The sequence below is a fragment of the Melopsittacus undulatus genome, chromosome 4 (assembly GCF_012275295.1).
Source record: "Melopsittacus undulatus isolate bMelUnd1 chromosome 4, bMelUnd1.mat.Z, whole genome shotgun sequence".
NCBI classification, from domain to species: domain Eukaryota; kingdom Metazoa; phylum Chordata; class Aves; order Psittaciformes; family Psittaculidae; genus Melopsittacus; species Melopsittacus undulatus.
Window position 1 is genome coordinate 35,853,721 of NC_047530.1, and position 17,615 is coordinate 35,871,335.

A 17,615-nucleotide genomic window follows, 5' to 3' on the forward strand; every position below is an offset into this window, starting at 1 on the left:
CACCAGGGAAACACACAAGTACCATGCTAAAACTGAAAATACAGTTTTCAACCACATATTTGGCTTGCCATGCATAAAATTTGCATGGTGTTGATTAGTCCAGTGTACTACACACTACCTGACTTATGTAAGCTAAATCAAACTTCAAATTTTAAGCTTGAATTTACACTTCAGAGTTCCCTCACAGAGACTGAAGCATTTGAATATACAAGTGTGCTCTTCCCTGAAAATGTATTCAGTAAACCACAAGTCTTAACAGAGAGAGAACACTAAAGGGTGGAATTACAGAACACTGAAAACCACTTTCAAATTCACAGACTGTTTTTCCCCCACTGTTTGCTCACTTCTAGTGTTTATATCCTTCAAACAGTTGTAGGTAGTTTTCATGTTCCCTTCTTAGTCATCACTTAGCCAAGCTCCACATATTTAGGTCTTTTGATCTTCCCTCATGAAAACAATCCCTCTAGGTCTGTTATCATTTTTGTTGTTCTTCTCTTACTACCTTCCAAGTTTCCTCTGCATTTTTTTACCGCTAGTGCCCAGAGCTGTGAATCTTACCAGAACAGTACCAAACAAGAACACTACCTCATTGCCTCCTGCCTGCATACAATACAATCAAATCTCATATAAAGGCCAACATTTGCAACCTGCCCACTTTTCCTCCTTGGTCTGCCAGCTCAGACTGGACTTGCCTGTCACTACCATTAACCCATACTCTCGTTCAGTTCTCCATTGTGCTCCGCTTCAACTGATGGGAATACTTCCCCTCATGTAGGTAGAGCTGAAAAGTAAAACCTACTGCTAAAACCATGTTTAGAGTTGTTTTAGGTTACTAAAACCCCAGTAGTTACCTGTCGCATTTACAAAACCTGACCACTTAAAAGCAAGGACACATCTACCAAACTACACTGAGCGCCAAATTGTAATATGGTGTACAGTGGCAGAACTTGTTTGTTTTCACCGCAGCTGTACTGGTTTACACCAGCTGAGAAGCTATATCCATAAATCTTAGACTGTCCATATCACAAACAATCAAATTATTCACAGAAAGTACAAAGAAGGATATATTTCACTCCAGCAGCTGCAATTCTGATGCATGAAGCATTGTTACCTTGATTTCATAATCCAAGTATTTTCTTTTTAGGGATACAGCTATAGTGAATGTACAAGCAATCCAATATATCTACCAACTGGTTCTAGAATTCTTTGGTAAAGCACTTACAATTTCTCTCTTGATAATCAAATTCTAATTTAATGAGAATGAATAAAGCTCATAGTAAAATTATAAATATACAGGCCACCTGCACTTGAGACTGATGAATGGCCTTCATTACTACATCCATTCACAAGGTCTGATTTTGACTAGCTGCAATAACTAGCAAAGGGGAGTGAAAGGAAGTGGCCTTCTCATGGCATTACAGCAGGCAGGTCAGGGGAGACATTGGAAGAGATATTCCAATGTTCTAATATCCTGCAAGACTGAAAAAATCCCATTCCTTCTCAGATTTACTCTCACACCCCTAACAACAGGCCACTAGCTCTGGCCTTGTGTGTGAGTCTCTTTCAGAGCACAACTTCCTTGAAGTAATTATTCTTAACACCCATTCCTGTGCAAGCTGGGAAAATATGAATGTAGAAGTACCAAAGCTAGGATTTCTTCCCCAGATTCTCAACAGGTGGCCCAGAGAAGTGGTAAATGCTCCATCCCTGGCAGTGCTCAAGGCCAAGTTGGACAGAGATGTGGGCGACATGGTGTAGTGTGAGGCGTCCTTGCCCATGGCAGGGGTGTTGGAACTAGATGATCTTAAGGCGCTTTCCAACCCTAACTTTTCTACCATTCTGTGATTCTTCCTGGAGAAATATCTACATTCTGCCACACACATATGCGGAAACCCAAAGGCTTTTAGAATATATTGAATTTCTTTCTCTGAGAGATTTTACTATTTTTATTTCAAAATTACCATAGAAAGAATTGCATCTCTTCCTCCCCTCTACAGAATTCTAGATTTTCTTTCAATTTCATACAAATAACATACATATGTTACATTCAAAAAGCATAAAACTACATAGTTCTTGCCTGTTTGTTTCTTTTAGGTGTGTAACTTTTAAAAATCAGACTGCAGAAAAATTAAGTCTCTCTACATAGGCTGCAGGATCTTATTAATCCACCTCTGTTGCTGAAAGAGATCCCACCATCCTTCCCATCTGAGCTACATGTGTCCTGCCTCCTCCCTTGTGTTAACACATTTGTACAGCTCAGAATGAGGAGCTGATGTGGGTTAAAAATGCCAAAATGTTAGTTTAATTCAAACTGACCACAAGCAGGTGTACATAAATACCTGTACCTGCCATATGACCCCTACATTACAACAGTTTTGAAAGTTGTGATACCATTAGTAATATCAAATGGTTTCTTAAAAGCACTCATATATGGGGTATTTTTCTTTGAAAACTTGCCTTTTTCTGTAGGTAAAGGATGATATGGTTGAGACAGAATAAGACTGAGAGACATAAATCATTGAACTGAAAAGCATGGTGCTATCAGACTAATGCCTGCTTGAAACAAAGTCTATCCAGTGAGAGATCTGAGAAGCATAATAAATTTAATTCCAATAATAGGCTAAGGGGTGACCTGATCTAATTGTAAATGGGGGAAAAGTTAATAGTGGAAAGTTCTTTAATCTAGCTTTAAAACGATGTAATACAAGACTATTCCTGATATCCAAAACTAGACAAATTTCACTTAGCAATAAAGACATTTTTAAACAGCAGGAAGTGGCCATTGGGACAACTTGCCATGAGGCATGCTGGATAATCTATCACAATGTCTTTAAATCAAGGTTTTATGTCTCTCTAGAAGACACTGATGTTGAGAAGCTGCCCAGCTAAATGCAGGAGTTACTAGGTGGATTTTAATGGCCTGTGCTAGGCAGTTAGCCCTAGAGCATTAGAGTGGTATGGGTCTGCCTTGAAATCTGTTTTGATTCCCTGTGGTTCTTTAAGGATTATAGAAAGCAAGACAAATGTGCAAAGACAGCATCTGCTTTGGTCTGCTGAAACTATTCACTAAGAAGTGTTTGTGCTGTATTTACTATCCAATACTCATTTGTTTCCAATGAGTTTCAATTAAGAGACATCATACATGGTTTTCAGAAGGCAATTTCTTACATATTGTAGTAACCTTGTTATGAAAACTACTCAGTTTTGCCAGACAATATATGCTGCATCTACCAGAATGTATAAAATGTATACAAAGAATGTTTAAAGGCTAATGGCAAGGCCTGTGCAGTGCATGAATCATAAACAAGACGAAAATGGTCAGTTAAATATGCTCATGTCTTGGATTACGTAATCTCTGGGGTGGGAAGTGAGGCAATTGAAATTTATATTTTTAAAGATCTTCATTGTTTTGAAATTTTATCCAAGCTTCATAGAATAAATTGCCAGTGAGAATAAATACTATAAATCCAGTTCATCATGGTTAGAAAATGAGTGAAGAGAATTGTTAGTCAACCAGTCAATCCTGATGCGTTTGCCTTGCTGCCTGGGTTTGCCTTCACTACTACAGTATGTATTTTCAATATCAGTGCACTAGAAGCCTGAAGTCAGGCTGTGAACTCTTCTGTAACACACACTCATAAACAGGAGAGGAAAATCTTTGTTCTTCCCATTTCTCACATACTCTGGCTAACCAAATACTGTTCTAGTTTTAACAGATAAATCCATCATTTAATTTCAACTGAACATAGCCATGTTCCATCAGAAGAGACTGTCATAGTACTGAGGAAAATATTTTTCTATTCTTCTCTATTATATGTCAATTTACTACTTTATTGCCTACTGAAGGCTTCTTAAAGGCACACACTGTTCTCCAGTCCCCTCTCTGATTGTGTCATAGCAGGCTGTTGTTAAAAACTGATCACCTGTCCTTTCTGCAACATTTCTCAAACCTCAGCCTCAGCTTCTGAAACAGTGTTAGGAAAACACAGTTTCCTACTACAACTTACTGCCCCCTTGGATCTCAGTTAGGAAAACCTATATTGCCTTTTCTCTGAAGGGATCACACCAGCCTTTTCATCCTGCCAGATTTTACCTTTCCATAGGGGTGACCCAAGGACTAATTATGTTCATCCCATCTCTCATTTGGAAAGGCAAAGAACTTACAATAAGAAACTGTACATCCACTGAATATTTTCTAGAGTGTTCTTCACTCTGAAACTCTTAAATATTCTAGCTGAATTCAGTGAAGTGCTGGGGTTTTTTAATCACTTTCTGAAAAAACTGGTTGTAAGGGCAAAAACTTTTGAAGATACTTCTAATTCTTAGGAAGCCCCAGTCATAATTACTCATCTAAAAAGTTACCTTAGCACAGCACATGGAAAGAGAAAACAGCCACCAGCAGAGTAATTTGTATTCCCATTTTCAAGTGCCTGACTGAAGAAGCAGTCCCTGGATCCTGGCAGATGCAAGTTTTCATTGCAGAGCTTCAGCAGCTTACCCATGGAGGGCTGCAACAAGGCTGGCCCAGATCACAGCCTTGCCAGAACTTGCCAGATGGGGTGGTAGCTTCTTGAAAAAGGCCTTGTCTGGGCTTGAGAGTTTCTTCCTACCCACAAAAAACTGCTATCTCTGACTGGCCTTGCACCCTGTCCTAAAAGACAGGTGTAAGACAAAGAAAGGAATCACTAAACTCAAAATGTAAAACTACAAGAGAACCACAATAAAGATAATATGGTAGTTCAAGATACTTATGCAAGGTTGTAGCAAGGGGAAAAAAACAAAACAAAACAAAAACCTGCTGGAGGCAAGGAGGACTTAAGAGACAGGACCTGCATCCAAAAAGTGTTGAAGAATGGAAACAGTGAGGAAGTAACTGGGCAACACAGAATCATAAAATGACATAGGTTGAAAAAGACCTTTAAGATCATTGAGTCCAACCATTAACCAAGCACCGCCAAGTCCACGTGAGAGAGAACTAGAAAGAAGAAAGGAAATTAAAAAGTTATCTAAATTGAATAACTGGGAAAATTTTGTAGCAGAAGGAACTGAGCTCTAAAACTGTTATCCCCAGAAGTGAACAGGGATGGAAGAAAGCTGTGCAAACAAAGTAAATCAAACAGAAGAAAAAGAACTGAATAACCCAAGAAGCTTTCTCCGCTGCTGACTGTTGTGATTGCACAATCTGGAGCAGCTGGTAAACTTAGGAGAAGTGTAGCTACTATTACAAAATATCCATAGAAAATGGAAGATCTATACCTCCCCCCGTATCAGTAGCATGTTACTGATGGAAATGGTTTTCCATGCTCAGAAAAGATTATAGGCTTCTCCTTTAAGGAACATGTAAGCATGGGAGCATTTTTAATTCCCTAATAACAGGAGAAGGAAGTGAAGGAGGTCAGAGTCCTGTAGACCTCTCTGCACTCCCTGTGGTCTAGTTTAGGAGACTTAAAAGGATTCAGATTAACTGGGGTGGCTTTGTTGATTACATGCAGAGAGGAAAATGACCCCATGTGGTAAGTGTTTCCAGGACAGCTGCTCCATTGGTGAAACACTGCTGCATTCCAGAAATAAACTCCAGTCAAAATCAGCAGCTTGAGTCCTCTCTGCAGAAACGTGCCTCTACCAAAGTTGCAGCAGTTCCCAGATGAATGGGAAGCCAGAAGCACAAATTCCTGCTTGGCTCTGCTTTGAAACAGAAAATAGTACAAAAAAGATGTTTATACAGTATAAAAAACTTGGTCTTCGTAGTCACATAATTGTCAGGCTGAAAACAAAAAGGGAAAATTGGGAATATTTCTGGCTGGGATGGAGAGCTAAAACTAGCACAGTTCCCCAGCACTCCAGGCCTGTCATGAGCTTTTCAGCATTGAGTGCCTATCAGGACTTCAGTGTAAGAGATTCTGGTTTTCATTCCCATGTGGGTCAGCACCTACCAATGCAAAGTGTTGAAACATGCAAAAGATGACCATCGACATTTGAAGCAAGATAGGAGGCAATGTTGTTCCTTGCCTAGCCTCTTCCAGCTCCCAAAAGTTAATGCAGAGCTGTCCTCTAACTACGGAGGTGAATTCTGAGCCATGAAAGTAAATCTGCTCAGAAGCCCCAAGGCATTCATGTTTTACTAAAGACATACATTAAGCAGCAAAAGTACATGAGACAGCTTCCAAGTTTACACAGGTTTACAAGTACAGGTTTAGAGGTGGTTGCATTGGGAAGGCCCGTGAAATCTGAGGGCAGGGGGTGGAGCCAAAACACTAAGCTACAGTTTCCAACAGGTAACAGGGCACTTTCTCAGTACTCTGTGCTCACAGGGTAGGTGTCACACAAGCAGCAGGCTGCACAAATGTTTGGGGCCCTTCTTTCTCACACTGACCAATCATCTTATAAGCAAAGTACCTTGCTCTTGTCCAAATGCCTTCTCTGTCTGGTGAAACCTGGTAAGGTGTTCCCAGATGCTCCACTGCAGAAGGGAAGTATTGCAGGCACATCACTCACAGACGGGAAAGATGAAGCCAAAAGCCATTGTTGAAGTTATAAGGAATAAATATCAGCATAGCAAAGGGCCTGCTGGGTGTTAAAATTTACTTGAAGAAACTTCTACCAACTGGTGATACAGCAGTGCAATACTCTTGTGATTCAATATACCACCAAGCCAAAAGCCATCAGGTGACAAACCCTTCTGCAGACCTATGCATTGCAGAGCAGAGGATATTATACACTGAAACAAATTCATGGCTGTTGCATAATGTGGTCTTAAATAACTGAAAGCTTCTTCTAACCTTTTGCCTCTTTCCCTTTGGGCCTACTTTTGCCCTGCACATTCCACCACAAGAGCCACTCAGCTAGTGGAAAAGAACATAGTACCAATCAGAAAGGATAAATTCAGGAAGCATCATTTCAGCTTAGCTCACCCTCGCTCCCTAGCTCTATTCTTGTATTCTGCAGCTACTTTCACAGTGGCATAGCTTATCAATCTTAGGGACTTTCACTACTTTAGAATCACTGCCTATAACAGCAGAAAAACATTCAGCATAAGCAACATCAGGCATCCCAAAATACAGATACTGCATGTCTGTAACAGAGTATCATGTAAATCCACAAAGAGTGACAACACCAGTTCCAGTTGCAAGAGAAGCTGTGAGGACAGCCACACCAGGTCAAGTTAAGAAGTCACCAAGTCCCATATTCTATCTCCAACAGTAGGTACTAGCACATGCTCAAGGAAAGACTGTAAGAAAGAATGTGTTCCCTGCTCTTCACCTTGCTGCACCTTTGCACACTGCACTATCAGTATCTTGGCTGCTTGTGGCTTAGGCTGCTCCCTCTAGACCATAACATGTACTTGCCACTTGATGAGTCCACACTTTCTAGAAATTCCTCAATATCTTTCTGAAGCCATCCATAACTTTGCCATTGAATGATGCAGAGGTCAATAAGTCCCACAGTTTAACTTTGTGTTATGTGGAAAAATATTTTTTTAACTTATTAAAAAAAAAAAAACAAACAAAACAGTGCTTTAAGAGAAAAGGATGACTACAGCATTGAAAAAAGGGGAAAACATGCATGCAAGTATAAAGATACCAATAAAATGTAGTAGAGTTCTCACCTAAGAAAGTGAAGGTGAAATTCTGCAAAGCAAAGAATTAGGCAGGTTTTACACATGAAAATAGAGACCTATGTTCTTTTTTTGTTGTTGTCTTTTTGTTAAGTGCACAGCAAGTAAAGCCACCTACACCCCAAACAAGCCAGACTTGCAACAGTGCATTAGCATACATTTCTCTCTCAGTTACCTTCATCTTTGTTCTAGCCACAGACTTAATGTCTGACTCTACACCCTCATAGTCTCTTATCTGGAATCCGTTTGGAAGCTCTTTCAGTCAGAAGCTGTCTTATGGCTAAATGCAGCAGCCCCAGCAGTAGGGAAAGTGTCATGATACAAACAATGAGGGCAAAATGGAAGCAAGAGCCAAAGCTGACTGTACAACTTGTAGCCACAGTCTGAGAGCTAGTTAAAAAAAAGTGGAACAGTCACAGCATGAGATTTATTAAGTAGTAGATAATAATTTTATATTACATAATACACAATGTCACATACTATATTAAACCCAGTATTGTGAGCCTCATATGTTCAACTACTGATCAAGTCCCAAAATAAACATGATACACTGGTGGTTATTCTTATCACCCCCCTTTTATATATATATAAAGTTGGCATTGCTTTTTACTTGTTTCCTGAAACCCTGTGGTCTAGACACTTTTCTTGCTTTAAAGCAAATTGCAATGTTTCTCATCATTTGCTTTCACATGGTGGAGATATAAAGTCAAACATCAAGCACAGCAATAAAGTTGTTGGTAACATCAAAGAGGATGAAGTATAGAAATGATATATAGGGTAATTAAATGGCGAAGTTATTTGTGTATCTCTGTATGTAAGCTGGCCAGACTTAATAAAGCAGCTTTGCACAACAGCTTTTTGGCTTCATGCAAGATTTTGCAATGCCCTCCAAATGGTCCCAAGCTTTCCTAGCCTGCTAACCTGGTTACGGGAAGCTGCAGAGACCTGCCTGAGATTCCTCAAAAACACAGCACATCCACAAAGAGAAAGGGTGCAAGTGTAAAGCAGAGAGAAAAGGAGATAGGGAGCATGACAAGCAAGCTGCTCTTTTATTTCTACAGGTGAGAGTTCAAATCTTGTCACTATCAGCAATGGTCCAGCTGACAGTGTGAGCAAAGCCCAGTTCAGCAACTGAGTGTAACTGATGCCTCAGGAGGAACTATGTGAGGGCTCTCCCACCCCACTGTGCTAGAAGTACAACTATGAGCCCCAAAACAGGTAGGAACATATGCTCCCCTGCCCCTCACAGGCCTGTGGCTGCAGAAGCACCCAAAAGTTCCTTAGGGATAACAATCTGCATGCTGTGCTGTGTTCTTTAGACATATTTCATGCATCTATAGGGGTGGTGTAGCTAAGCCGACAAAAAAGTACTGCTCTTCCAGCAGCTCCTGTAGCAGGTGGAGGTTTCTCCTTCTGCCACCCTGAGGCCAGAAAGAAATGCCTGACTTCTCAAGGAAGGTTTGGAGCTTCGGTGCTAATCAGGTGGGATGTTTCATCATCTACCCCTACCAGCTCACACAGGTGGCCATAAGTTAGCATTGGGCTCACAGGATCAAAAGTGCTCAACCACCCTGTTCCAACTTGCAAGCAAGACCAACCAGCTGACTGCCAACTCATCAGAAAGGCGAAGTTAGGGAGAAGGATGGGAGAGATAGTTACCCTGTCACAAGACAGCCTGAGGCTTCACAGAATGGTACAGACCAAAACACTGCCAGCAAAAGCTCATATAGTAATTCACAAGGTACCATTTACACCCCATCTCCATTAAGCACTACAAAATAACAACACTTGTTGAGCTACCTCTCTGCACATACACATCTCCCTAGGAGCAGACATACAAGTGGGAAATTCAACACATCTAGCACAGGGCTTTTCTGGAATGGGTTAGCAACAGAGCAGCTCTTCCTTTGCACTGTCCTAGGTAAACAGAGGATGTTGCTGGTACAAAGTGCCTCAAAGTGGCAGGAACAGCATTATCGCTTCAGTGCTGTTTCCTGAAGGATCAATAAGCCAAGACAATCAATTCTTCTGGCTAGTTCTTATTCCCCAGGAGAAGCTGTGGCTCTCATGTCCCATCATTTAACCCTTCACAAACATAACAGCCCCATTAATTCTGTCCTTAAATATGCATTCCATGAGCCTGCGTGCCAGAAATATCTACAGAGCTGGATGTAGCCAGATGAACATAGTATTGCATTGTATAGCCTATTACTGCAGCACAACAAAACCATGTCTGTGTACAGCCCTTTGAGCACATGGAAACACACTTGCACCTGATTTGTTTGAATTGGATGCAGAATTCCAAAAAACCACAGTTCTCTATCCCCAGTACTTCTCTGTGCAGAGAGGATAAAGTGTTCCCAGAGCACCAGCTGACACTCAGAGAAGGGATCTGCATAGGCAATAGACAGCATGGACAGTCATTACAGAGTCACAAGAGTAAAGCCTGTTTAGATACACACAAAAATGAAGTTTAATCCTATATAGGAAAAAGAAAGTAAGAGGAATGGACAGAAAGCTCAAGAAGAATGGAAGAATCATGTGATTATCTGCAATGTAAAAAAGGGAATAGGGTCTACTGAGGGCAAAACACAGGATTGTACTCAGAACCTACTGTAACACAGGGAATTTTGCAGTGTTCATTCAATTCTCTATAGATCTTGGAGAACAGGCAAACAAGAACCTTATTTAAGATGGGCAAAACACATCAGTGAAGGGACCCACCTTAGACTGAAGAGAGAATTTGTATCAGAGCTAGAATTAAAGAACAACAGTGAAACAAACAACTTGGTATAAAGATTGGCCATGAATACATTAACCTGTACACAGAAATTTCTACCTAAAAAGCAGTGGGGTTTGAGATAGGCTTCTAGAATGACTTTGGGGCAATGCATTAAAGAGGATGCTGATGCAAGGAATCCCTTCCTAGCCTATGTTTTGCTCACAAAATCCTCATTGTCCTCCCCCATGCAAAGACAGCACTAAGCAATGGTTATAATGCAAGTGCTGCCATACTCTCAGCACTACAGAATGTGGGTCCAAAAAGTATGACGGAGAAAATCATATTCACATCAGCTCTTCACCAGTTTACACAAGTGCACATCACCAACACAGAAAGCTTGAAATCCTCCGTATTAGGCCACGGAGTCACAGTGGAACAGGGAAGAACTTATTTAAATGGAAGCAGTAGAAAGATCTGCCAATGAGAGTAATTGCAATTTATTAAATTCCAGAAGACCTGTGGAAAAAGAAAGGCCAGAGAATGGATAACAAAGCAAACAAAAATAAAGCTGTATGGTAAGCCTGGTGGCAGGCATACCCTCTCTTCTCAACCAGAAAGTCACCCCCTAGGTCCTGTGAGCTTTACAGGGATGTCAATGAAATGCTTATGTTTTAGTATATGGCTACAAATCATTTGCTTAAGCCTACTACAAAGAGGTGATCATGGGAGGCTGGGGAAACAAGAATTTCTGGAGTACATTTCCTGCTGATCCAGCAAACACAATTACGAAGAGAAAGAGAACCCATTCGGAGAACAGCATGAAACTCTTGTGAGCAGGATCATTCGCATCCCACATGGTTGAGGGAAAGAAAAGGGCAGCGACTCCTTAATACATAAAAATAGCCACTTATGCTTCCCTCTCACACATGCTGGACATATGCTTTCCAGTATCCAAACAAGATTTAGTTGCAAGTTTTATCCCATTGGAAAAAGTAATTTCTCCTAAAGTCACACCCCTTTTTCTAGAGACTTTAGAGAGTCCTGAGACTTTAAAACTGTGGCTACTTTCAAGTTATTACATCAACCAAACAGGGTGCTTTGAAGAGTGGCAGTATTTTCTTCCCCAAAATTCCTACACTACTATAAAATCAACATGACAAGAAGACAACAAAAACACAGTAGCTTTCTATTTAGCTTGTGGAAAATTTGAAAATTAGCTTTTATTTCCCCAGTTCTTTATAAACTGTATATGCCAGGCTAAACTGTACTGAAACACAGCCACCTTCAGGGTAAACAGCAGCAGGTCATTCAAAGGATTCAGCATAGCACCGGAAAGGACAAAAAGAGAAAAAATGGTATTTTTCCCTGAAAGGTCAGCAGGGGAAATATAAACTGCGAGGCCATGACCACAGCATGATAGTGCAGGAGAGGAAAAGGCTGAGGCAAACAGAAAGGAAACTGGGATGGCAAGGGAAAGGAAGGCAGGAAATAGTGTTATACAGTGTTTAGTTCAGCCACAGAAAGCTCCTGTCTCAAAGTGATGTGCTGTAGGTGTCAGTTATTAGAGGGAACAAGCACAAATATTATGTATTCGAAATGCATTTAATGAAGTACACCCTAGCTGATGGTGCTCTCCTCAGCAGGTCCAGGCACAGAGCAGAGAAGGGGCCTCAGGCATTCACATCAGGTCGCAGTTTTAAATAATTTTTAAACTAGGGCAAGGTGCCAATTCTTACCTCAAGGTGCTGCACCCAGATAGACATGTCAGCAAAAACACCAAGTTCAGTGCATACAGGATGACCATCAATACACATTGCTCCAGAACAAAACAGTAACTTATTTTTTTCCAAAGTTTACCACTTTTGAGTAATAAAACCAGAGCTTCCTCTCAACAAGAGTCACCAAGACCATATTCAGACATAATGTGTAGGATAACACCATGGAATGTTATACTAGGAGTAAGCTAGCCTTCTATCTGCTTGTCTTACCAAACCAAGAAATCTTTTTGGTGGCATGGACCAAATGTATTTAAAAACAAAGAAAAACCCAACAGCCCCAAAACAAACAAACAAAAAAACCCACAAACTTGGGTAACTCTTGTTGCCAGCACAAAATCCTCTTGCTTTCAAGCTATGCACCTGTGTCAGTGATTTGCAGTTTTTGCCATGGGCAAATGAGCCATTTGGGATTTATATAAGATTATCCTCTGTTGATCTTGGAGTACTTTTGGTGGCACTCATACATCGTTCTACAGGCAGGTAAACTGAAGAACATGGACTTGGCTATGTGTTGGAAGACAGCAGGCTTCTATACCCATTCCTTCTCAGGACCTCTTTCCAGAAGAAAGGCAGGATCATGGCACAGTCTTGATTTTGCGCAAGTCACCTGCTGCAGACACATTTTCTAAACCCAAGCTCTGAGCAAAAAAAAGGACTGCTGGCTAGTTCACAACACATCAGGTCTTTAGCAACACAGAGGTCCTCTGTTTGCTGCAGCCAGACAGGCAGGCCTGCTCTTTCCCAGTAACAGCAGGGTCTACCCAAGCATGTATGATGAACTCATCACAAAAGCAATCAAGCATTAATTTGGTCAATCATTCCTGTGACAGCAAATCCAGTTCTCCAACTATGACAAGGCAAGAATCAAGCTAAACTGAAGGACAGAAATAAATGCCTCAAAAGATACCAGTCAGCATAACAAAAGAAGAACAATTTAGGTATTGACCTATCCACACTTTATTTCTTCTTTTTAAGAAAAGGCTACCCAAGAGTTAAGTAGGAACAAAAATAAAAAGCATTAAAAAAATAAATCGGGTTTTCCAAGCACTAATAACAAAAAGGCAGCCCACCCTCCAATCCTTCTCATTTAGAATATTTATATGGAGTTTCTATTAGGCTGCTGTATGCCTTGCATGTATCCTGCTTCACTAAAGAAGAGCCTTTTTGAAGCATCACTTGACTTTGTTTTAAATATCTTGCTACGGTTTCCATTTTAGCTCTGTGAGATGATTATTTTCTCTCACCAAACTGAAGTTATGCAGCAGTTGAAAATGCTGATGGCTTAACTGGTTTCTTTTTTTTTTTCCTCCCTTCTCGACACAGCAACCCTGAGGGGTTTTAACTCTTTCTGCAGCATTGAAATCCTGCTTTTGGAGTTCAATGTTTAACTCGCGCTGGGAGACTCATAAATATTCGGAGTCACTCTCTCCCTCTCTGTTTGATTAGGAAATGAGCCTTTAACTCAATGTAATCCCCAAGCCATTAACAAAAAAGCCCTCAACAGCTCCACTATTAGAATTTCACTCCTAACCCACAGAGGATTGAATTAGATTAACATAACTACCCGCAATCTGAGTTTATTTTCTGTGCCAGATAGAAATGTGTCTTCAGGAAAGAAAAAGAAGAGAGCAGGAGAGCAAGCATAGCATAATGAAATGTAAAAATAGAGATGAGAAATAGATGGACAGATGTACAGGTGAAGCTATAAAAGACGTAAGAGAGAGCAAGAGAGATAGCTGGCTACACAATCTTTAATAACTGGCTGTTGGGGGGGTTTATTCTGAAGGCCCCTAAAAACACAGAACCGTTTCAAGAAGAGTATTCCTTTTTTTTCTTCTGGTGTTTAATCCATATTCTCAGGGATTTACAGCAAGACACCTGAGCATGTTGTGCTCCAGACACCTGTGCAGCAGATTTGGCAGAGGTTTTATTTATAAGGGGTGCTATACCCAGCAATGAAAGGAGGGGCTTGAAGAGGAGACTCCGCATGTCAATCATTACTTTGCAGTCAGAGAAACAAATAAATTAGGACAAAATGAAAGTTGTTTGTTTAAGGAATGAAAAAAAAATTCATGCAACAGCCCTGTGACAAACTACACTGTACAGAGGAAGTCAGTTTGGAGGCTGGTAGATACTTAGTCCACAAAACATGAAACATTAGTGAAAAAACTAAATAACAAAGACTTCCACATAATGCATCAAAGTCTCCCCTCTAACCACAGGTAATTCCTTCCCTCCAAATAAAAGTGGTCCCATAAACCATTGATTCATATGCTACAGGACAGTAGATGCTTGGTTACTTTTTCCAAATACACTAATAAAAAGATATGGCAGGTTTAACAGGGGAAAAGACCCATATGCAGTTAAAAGAGAAGGATAAAGTCCAGCAGTTACAATGACACAACTACTGAACAGTCCAAACAAATTCTTAAGACTAAATTTTTCTAGCTTTATACTTGAAGGTCTACTTTAGGAATGCTTGGATGTCTGCAAAAATTTATAGTAAATCAGTTTTTGCAATAATTCCCGAGCATAGTCATGCTGATATTTCTGTTTACATAAGAAAAAAAAAGATTCATTTTTCAAGTGATAACATGTCTCTTGGTTTTCAATTTTAGGGGGACCTCAGACCAGTTATCTGATAGATTCCTTGTTAGTTAGTTGTTAGAGTCAGCAACTTTATTTCTTTAATGTCTTTCAGGAAAATCTGCTCTCCCTTTATTACACAATAACATTGCATTGTCACAAAGAGGCAATAAATGTAATACCATGCCAAAACAAACAGAAAAGGGACTTAAATAATTTAACTACATTCATTTTTAAGTAAAGCAAAAAGCCTTAATAATCAAAATGAAGCTTCCTATGATAAGAATGGTCAGGTTAAATTTTTTTTTTGGGGGGGAGGGCAGCTTCTTAGCAAGCAGTGTATTGTAGCCATTATTTTGAGCATTAGTTATGTATATAAATCCACCACGTTTATCCATATTTTCCTAAAAGCCTTTCTGGTATCTAACATTCTAGCTGAAGGACGGAGTATTTATAACAGTGGCTAAAAACTCAGACAGAATGAATTTGCCACCAGGATTTTTTGTCTCTAGAACCCGAGTTAAAAACTTTGAGTATTATAATTGTTATTATAATTATAATAAAGAAATGCAAAATAAATAAATTATGAGCAAGATCACTCCTCACCTTTCTACAGTCAGTCCAAGCAACTCAGCTATCGTGTATTTTTTAGGACTTGATATATTACCTATGAAACAGCTCCAGTTTTATTATTCTATTTTTATGAGACACTTGTTCCTCCAAATTATTTTAAGTTCAGCTTCATTTGATTTGTCGCTACTTTTAAAAATGGTAATTGTGGGGGAGAAAAGTTTTTGGAACATAGATTCAGTTATAAATTTATATTTAAAAGTTTAGCACAGCAAAATTAAAAATTGTAATATTTGCATTTTGGGAAGTAAACATTATAAATACAATAAATGAAGAAAATATTTCTATACTTAAAAAAATACAACATCTAATTTTTTAAAAGCTATAGCCCAAAACTCAGGCAAAAATATGAAACAAGAAAAACCTCTTTGTGCTAAAAGCTATAAATAAAAAAATAATTCCTCACTAGTTATTGTCTTCTCTCTCTTCATACTCCTGTTAACTAAGATACTCTAAAAATATAATGTTGTTCAAACATTTTGCATTTTGTCTGCTTTAAAGCAAACAGCTCATTGGCAATGAGAGAGTAAGTTCCTTCTCCTTCTCACCACTATGCCGACTTTTACAAAGACTTGCACCCCTCTTTTGTCATTGAGGAGACTTTGGTTGCTGTGGGACTTTTAAAATTAGAGAAACATCGACTGCTCAATGATAAACGCATTCAGTAAAAGCAAAATTTCATTTCATCTCCATGCTAAGAGAAGGTTTGATGTGAAGCTGGGGGGGGGGGGGGGTGAGAGGTGGGCTGTTGGGCTTGGTTTGCTTCTTTTTTTTTTTTAATAGAGGAAAGTGTGTTGCTTGGTTCTTTTAAGACAGGACTGCTGAAGTTTCCAGGTTTGCCTTTACCAGCATGGGATAAATAGCACCTGTCCTTGGTAAGCCCTTAAGCAGAGTTACATTATACATTGACCTTTTTGGAATGCCAGCAAACCTGACCCTTTCTATTCCCAAAACAAAATTGTTCCACTCAAACTTTCATTTGCTTATTTCCAGAGGAAAAAGCCACTCTCAAATAGTGAAACTGACTGATCTCTACAAAGTTCTGAACCAACTCCTGTCGTTGTGGGTCATGCTGACCTTCCTTTGACAGTGTGAAAATAGAAAAAAAAATACTACCTTTAACCATACTGAGATGCTGCCTTAATTTTTAGCCCAGCTAAAAGGATTGGTGTAGAGCAACATTTGGATAAAAAAAACCCAAAACAAAAAACAACTCCATAAATGCAGTAAAAGGTAGAAGTTCACTACTTACATGCTGCAGGCTGAGAGATGAAGCTTGAGGCTGGAGTAGAATTTCCCTTGCCCTCAGGTGTTTCTAATTGCTGATTAAATATCTTTCGGTTCCGCCTGCACCAGCCGACAGTCCCCTCTGCGTCTCTGCCTCTCTTTGTGACTAGGACACAGTACTCTGAGTCCCAACCTATAAATAGATCCCAGCTCTGTGATTGATATAACAGGCAGCTGACAAAAAAAAAAAAAAAAAAAAAAAGGAGAGAAAGAAAGAAGAAAAAAAAAAAAGAAATAACCAGGTCTTAAGCAAAGCAGCAGAAGCTGGGCTTTTAACTGTGCACTGTGCCCAGGGAGGAGTCCCCCACAGTCACCCGTGGGCATCAGAAAGAGAAAGTGCAAGGCAATTACTTTCCTAGCAGCATTACAGCAACTTGAGGCATGTAAGGCAAACGAACAAAATTCAGTGCACAAAGACGGAGAGGGAAAGCACAACTGGCAGACTGCATCCAACTCTTTTGTAATTTAGCGCAAATAAATGCCATTTTAAAAACAAGCTGGGGTTTCTGACAGAATGAGAGAGGAGTCCAGAATTAAGTTCTGGGGGTTGGTCCAGGCATGCTTGTATTGCTGCTACAGAATAAACTAGGGCTAGTGGGTAGGTTAGCAATTTAACAGCTCAGCAGTCTACTTAGGGTCTCTGCCCACGAATACTATTTGATGAGGCTGTTCCTGAAAACAAAATTGAGGGCATAGATGGTACCTCCCCTATTGACTCAGCAGAAGTTTCTTAGCTCTTAGGGACCTGAACCATCGTTCCTGCTCATGTCCTTGACTGCCAGGAGAAAACTGATGAGTTATAGATATCAGCAGAGCAGTTTTGCAGAGGCTGAGCTGAGAGCCCACCATCTGGGCAATGATTTGAGAGAATGCATCAGGAATGCTTCTTCAGCCCTGGTCCTCATTAACTGACAGGGGTAATGGTCCTTGGTTTTTCCATATCTAACCTCTACAGATTCTCTTGTTAGATCCATAGTCAGGCAAAGCAAAAGGTTTT

General features: G+C 40.0%; 1 protein-coding gene across 2 annotated transcripts in view; it reads right to left on the reverse strand.

The window, feature by feature from the left end:
- ESRRB (estrogen related receptor beta) overlaps positions 1-17,615 on the reverse strand; it is a 140,032-nt gene that overhangs the window by 115,142 nt on the left and 7,275 nt on the right. Inside the window, exon 1 of one of the 2 annotated variants that reach the window (XM_034062353.1) lies at positions 16,584-16,605. The exons of the other annotated variant lie outside the window; for it this stretch is intronic. Within the exon in view, the coding sequence (XP_033918244.1) occupies positions 16,584-16,585 (2 nt within the window). The 5' untranslated portion in view covers positions 16,586-16,605. Of the gene's footprint in view, positions 1-16,583; positions 16,606-17,615 lie in introns of those variants that run through there. 2 annotated transcript variants of the gene reach the window in all.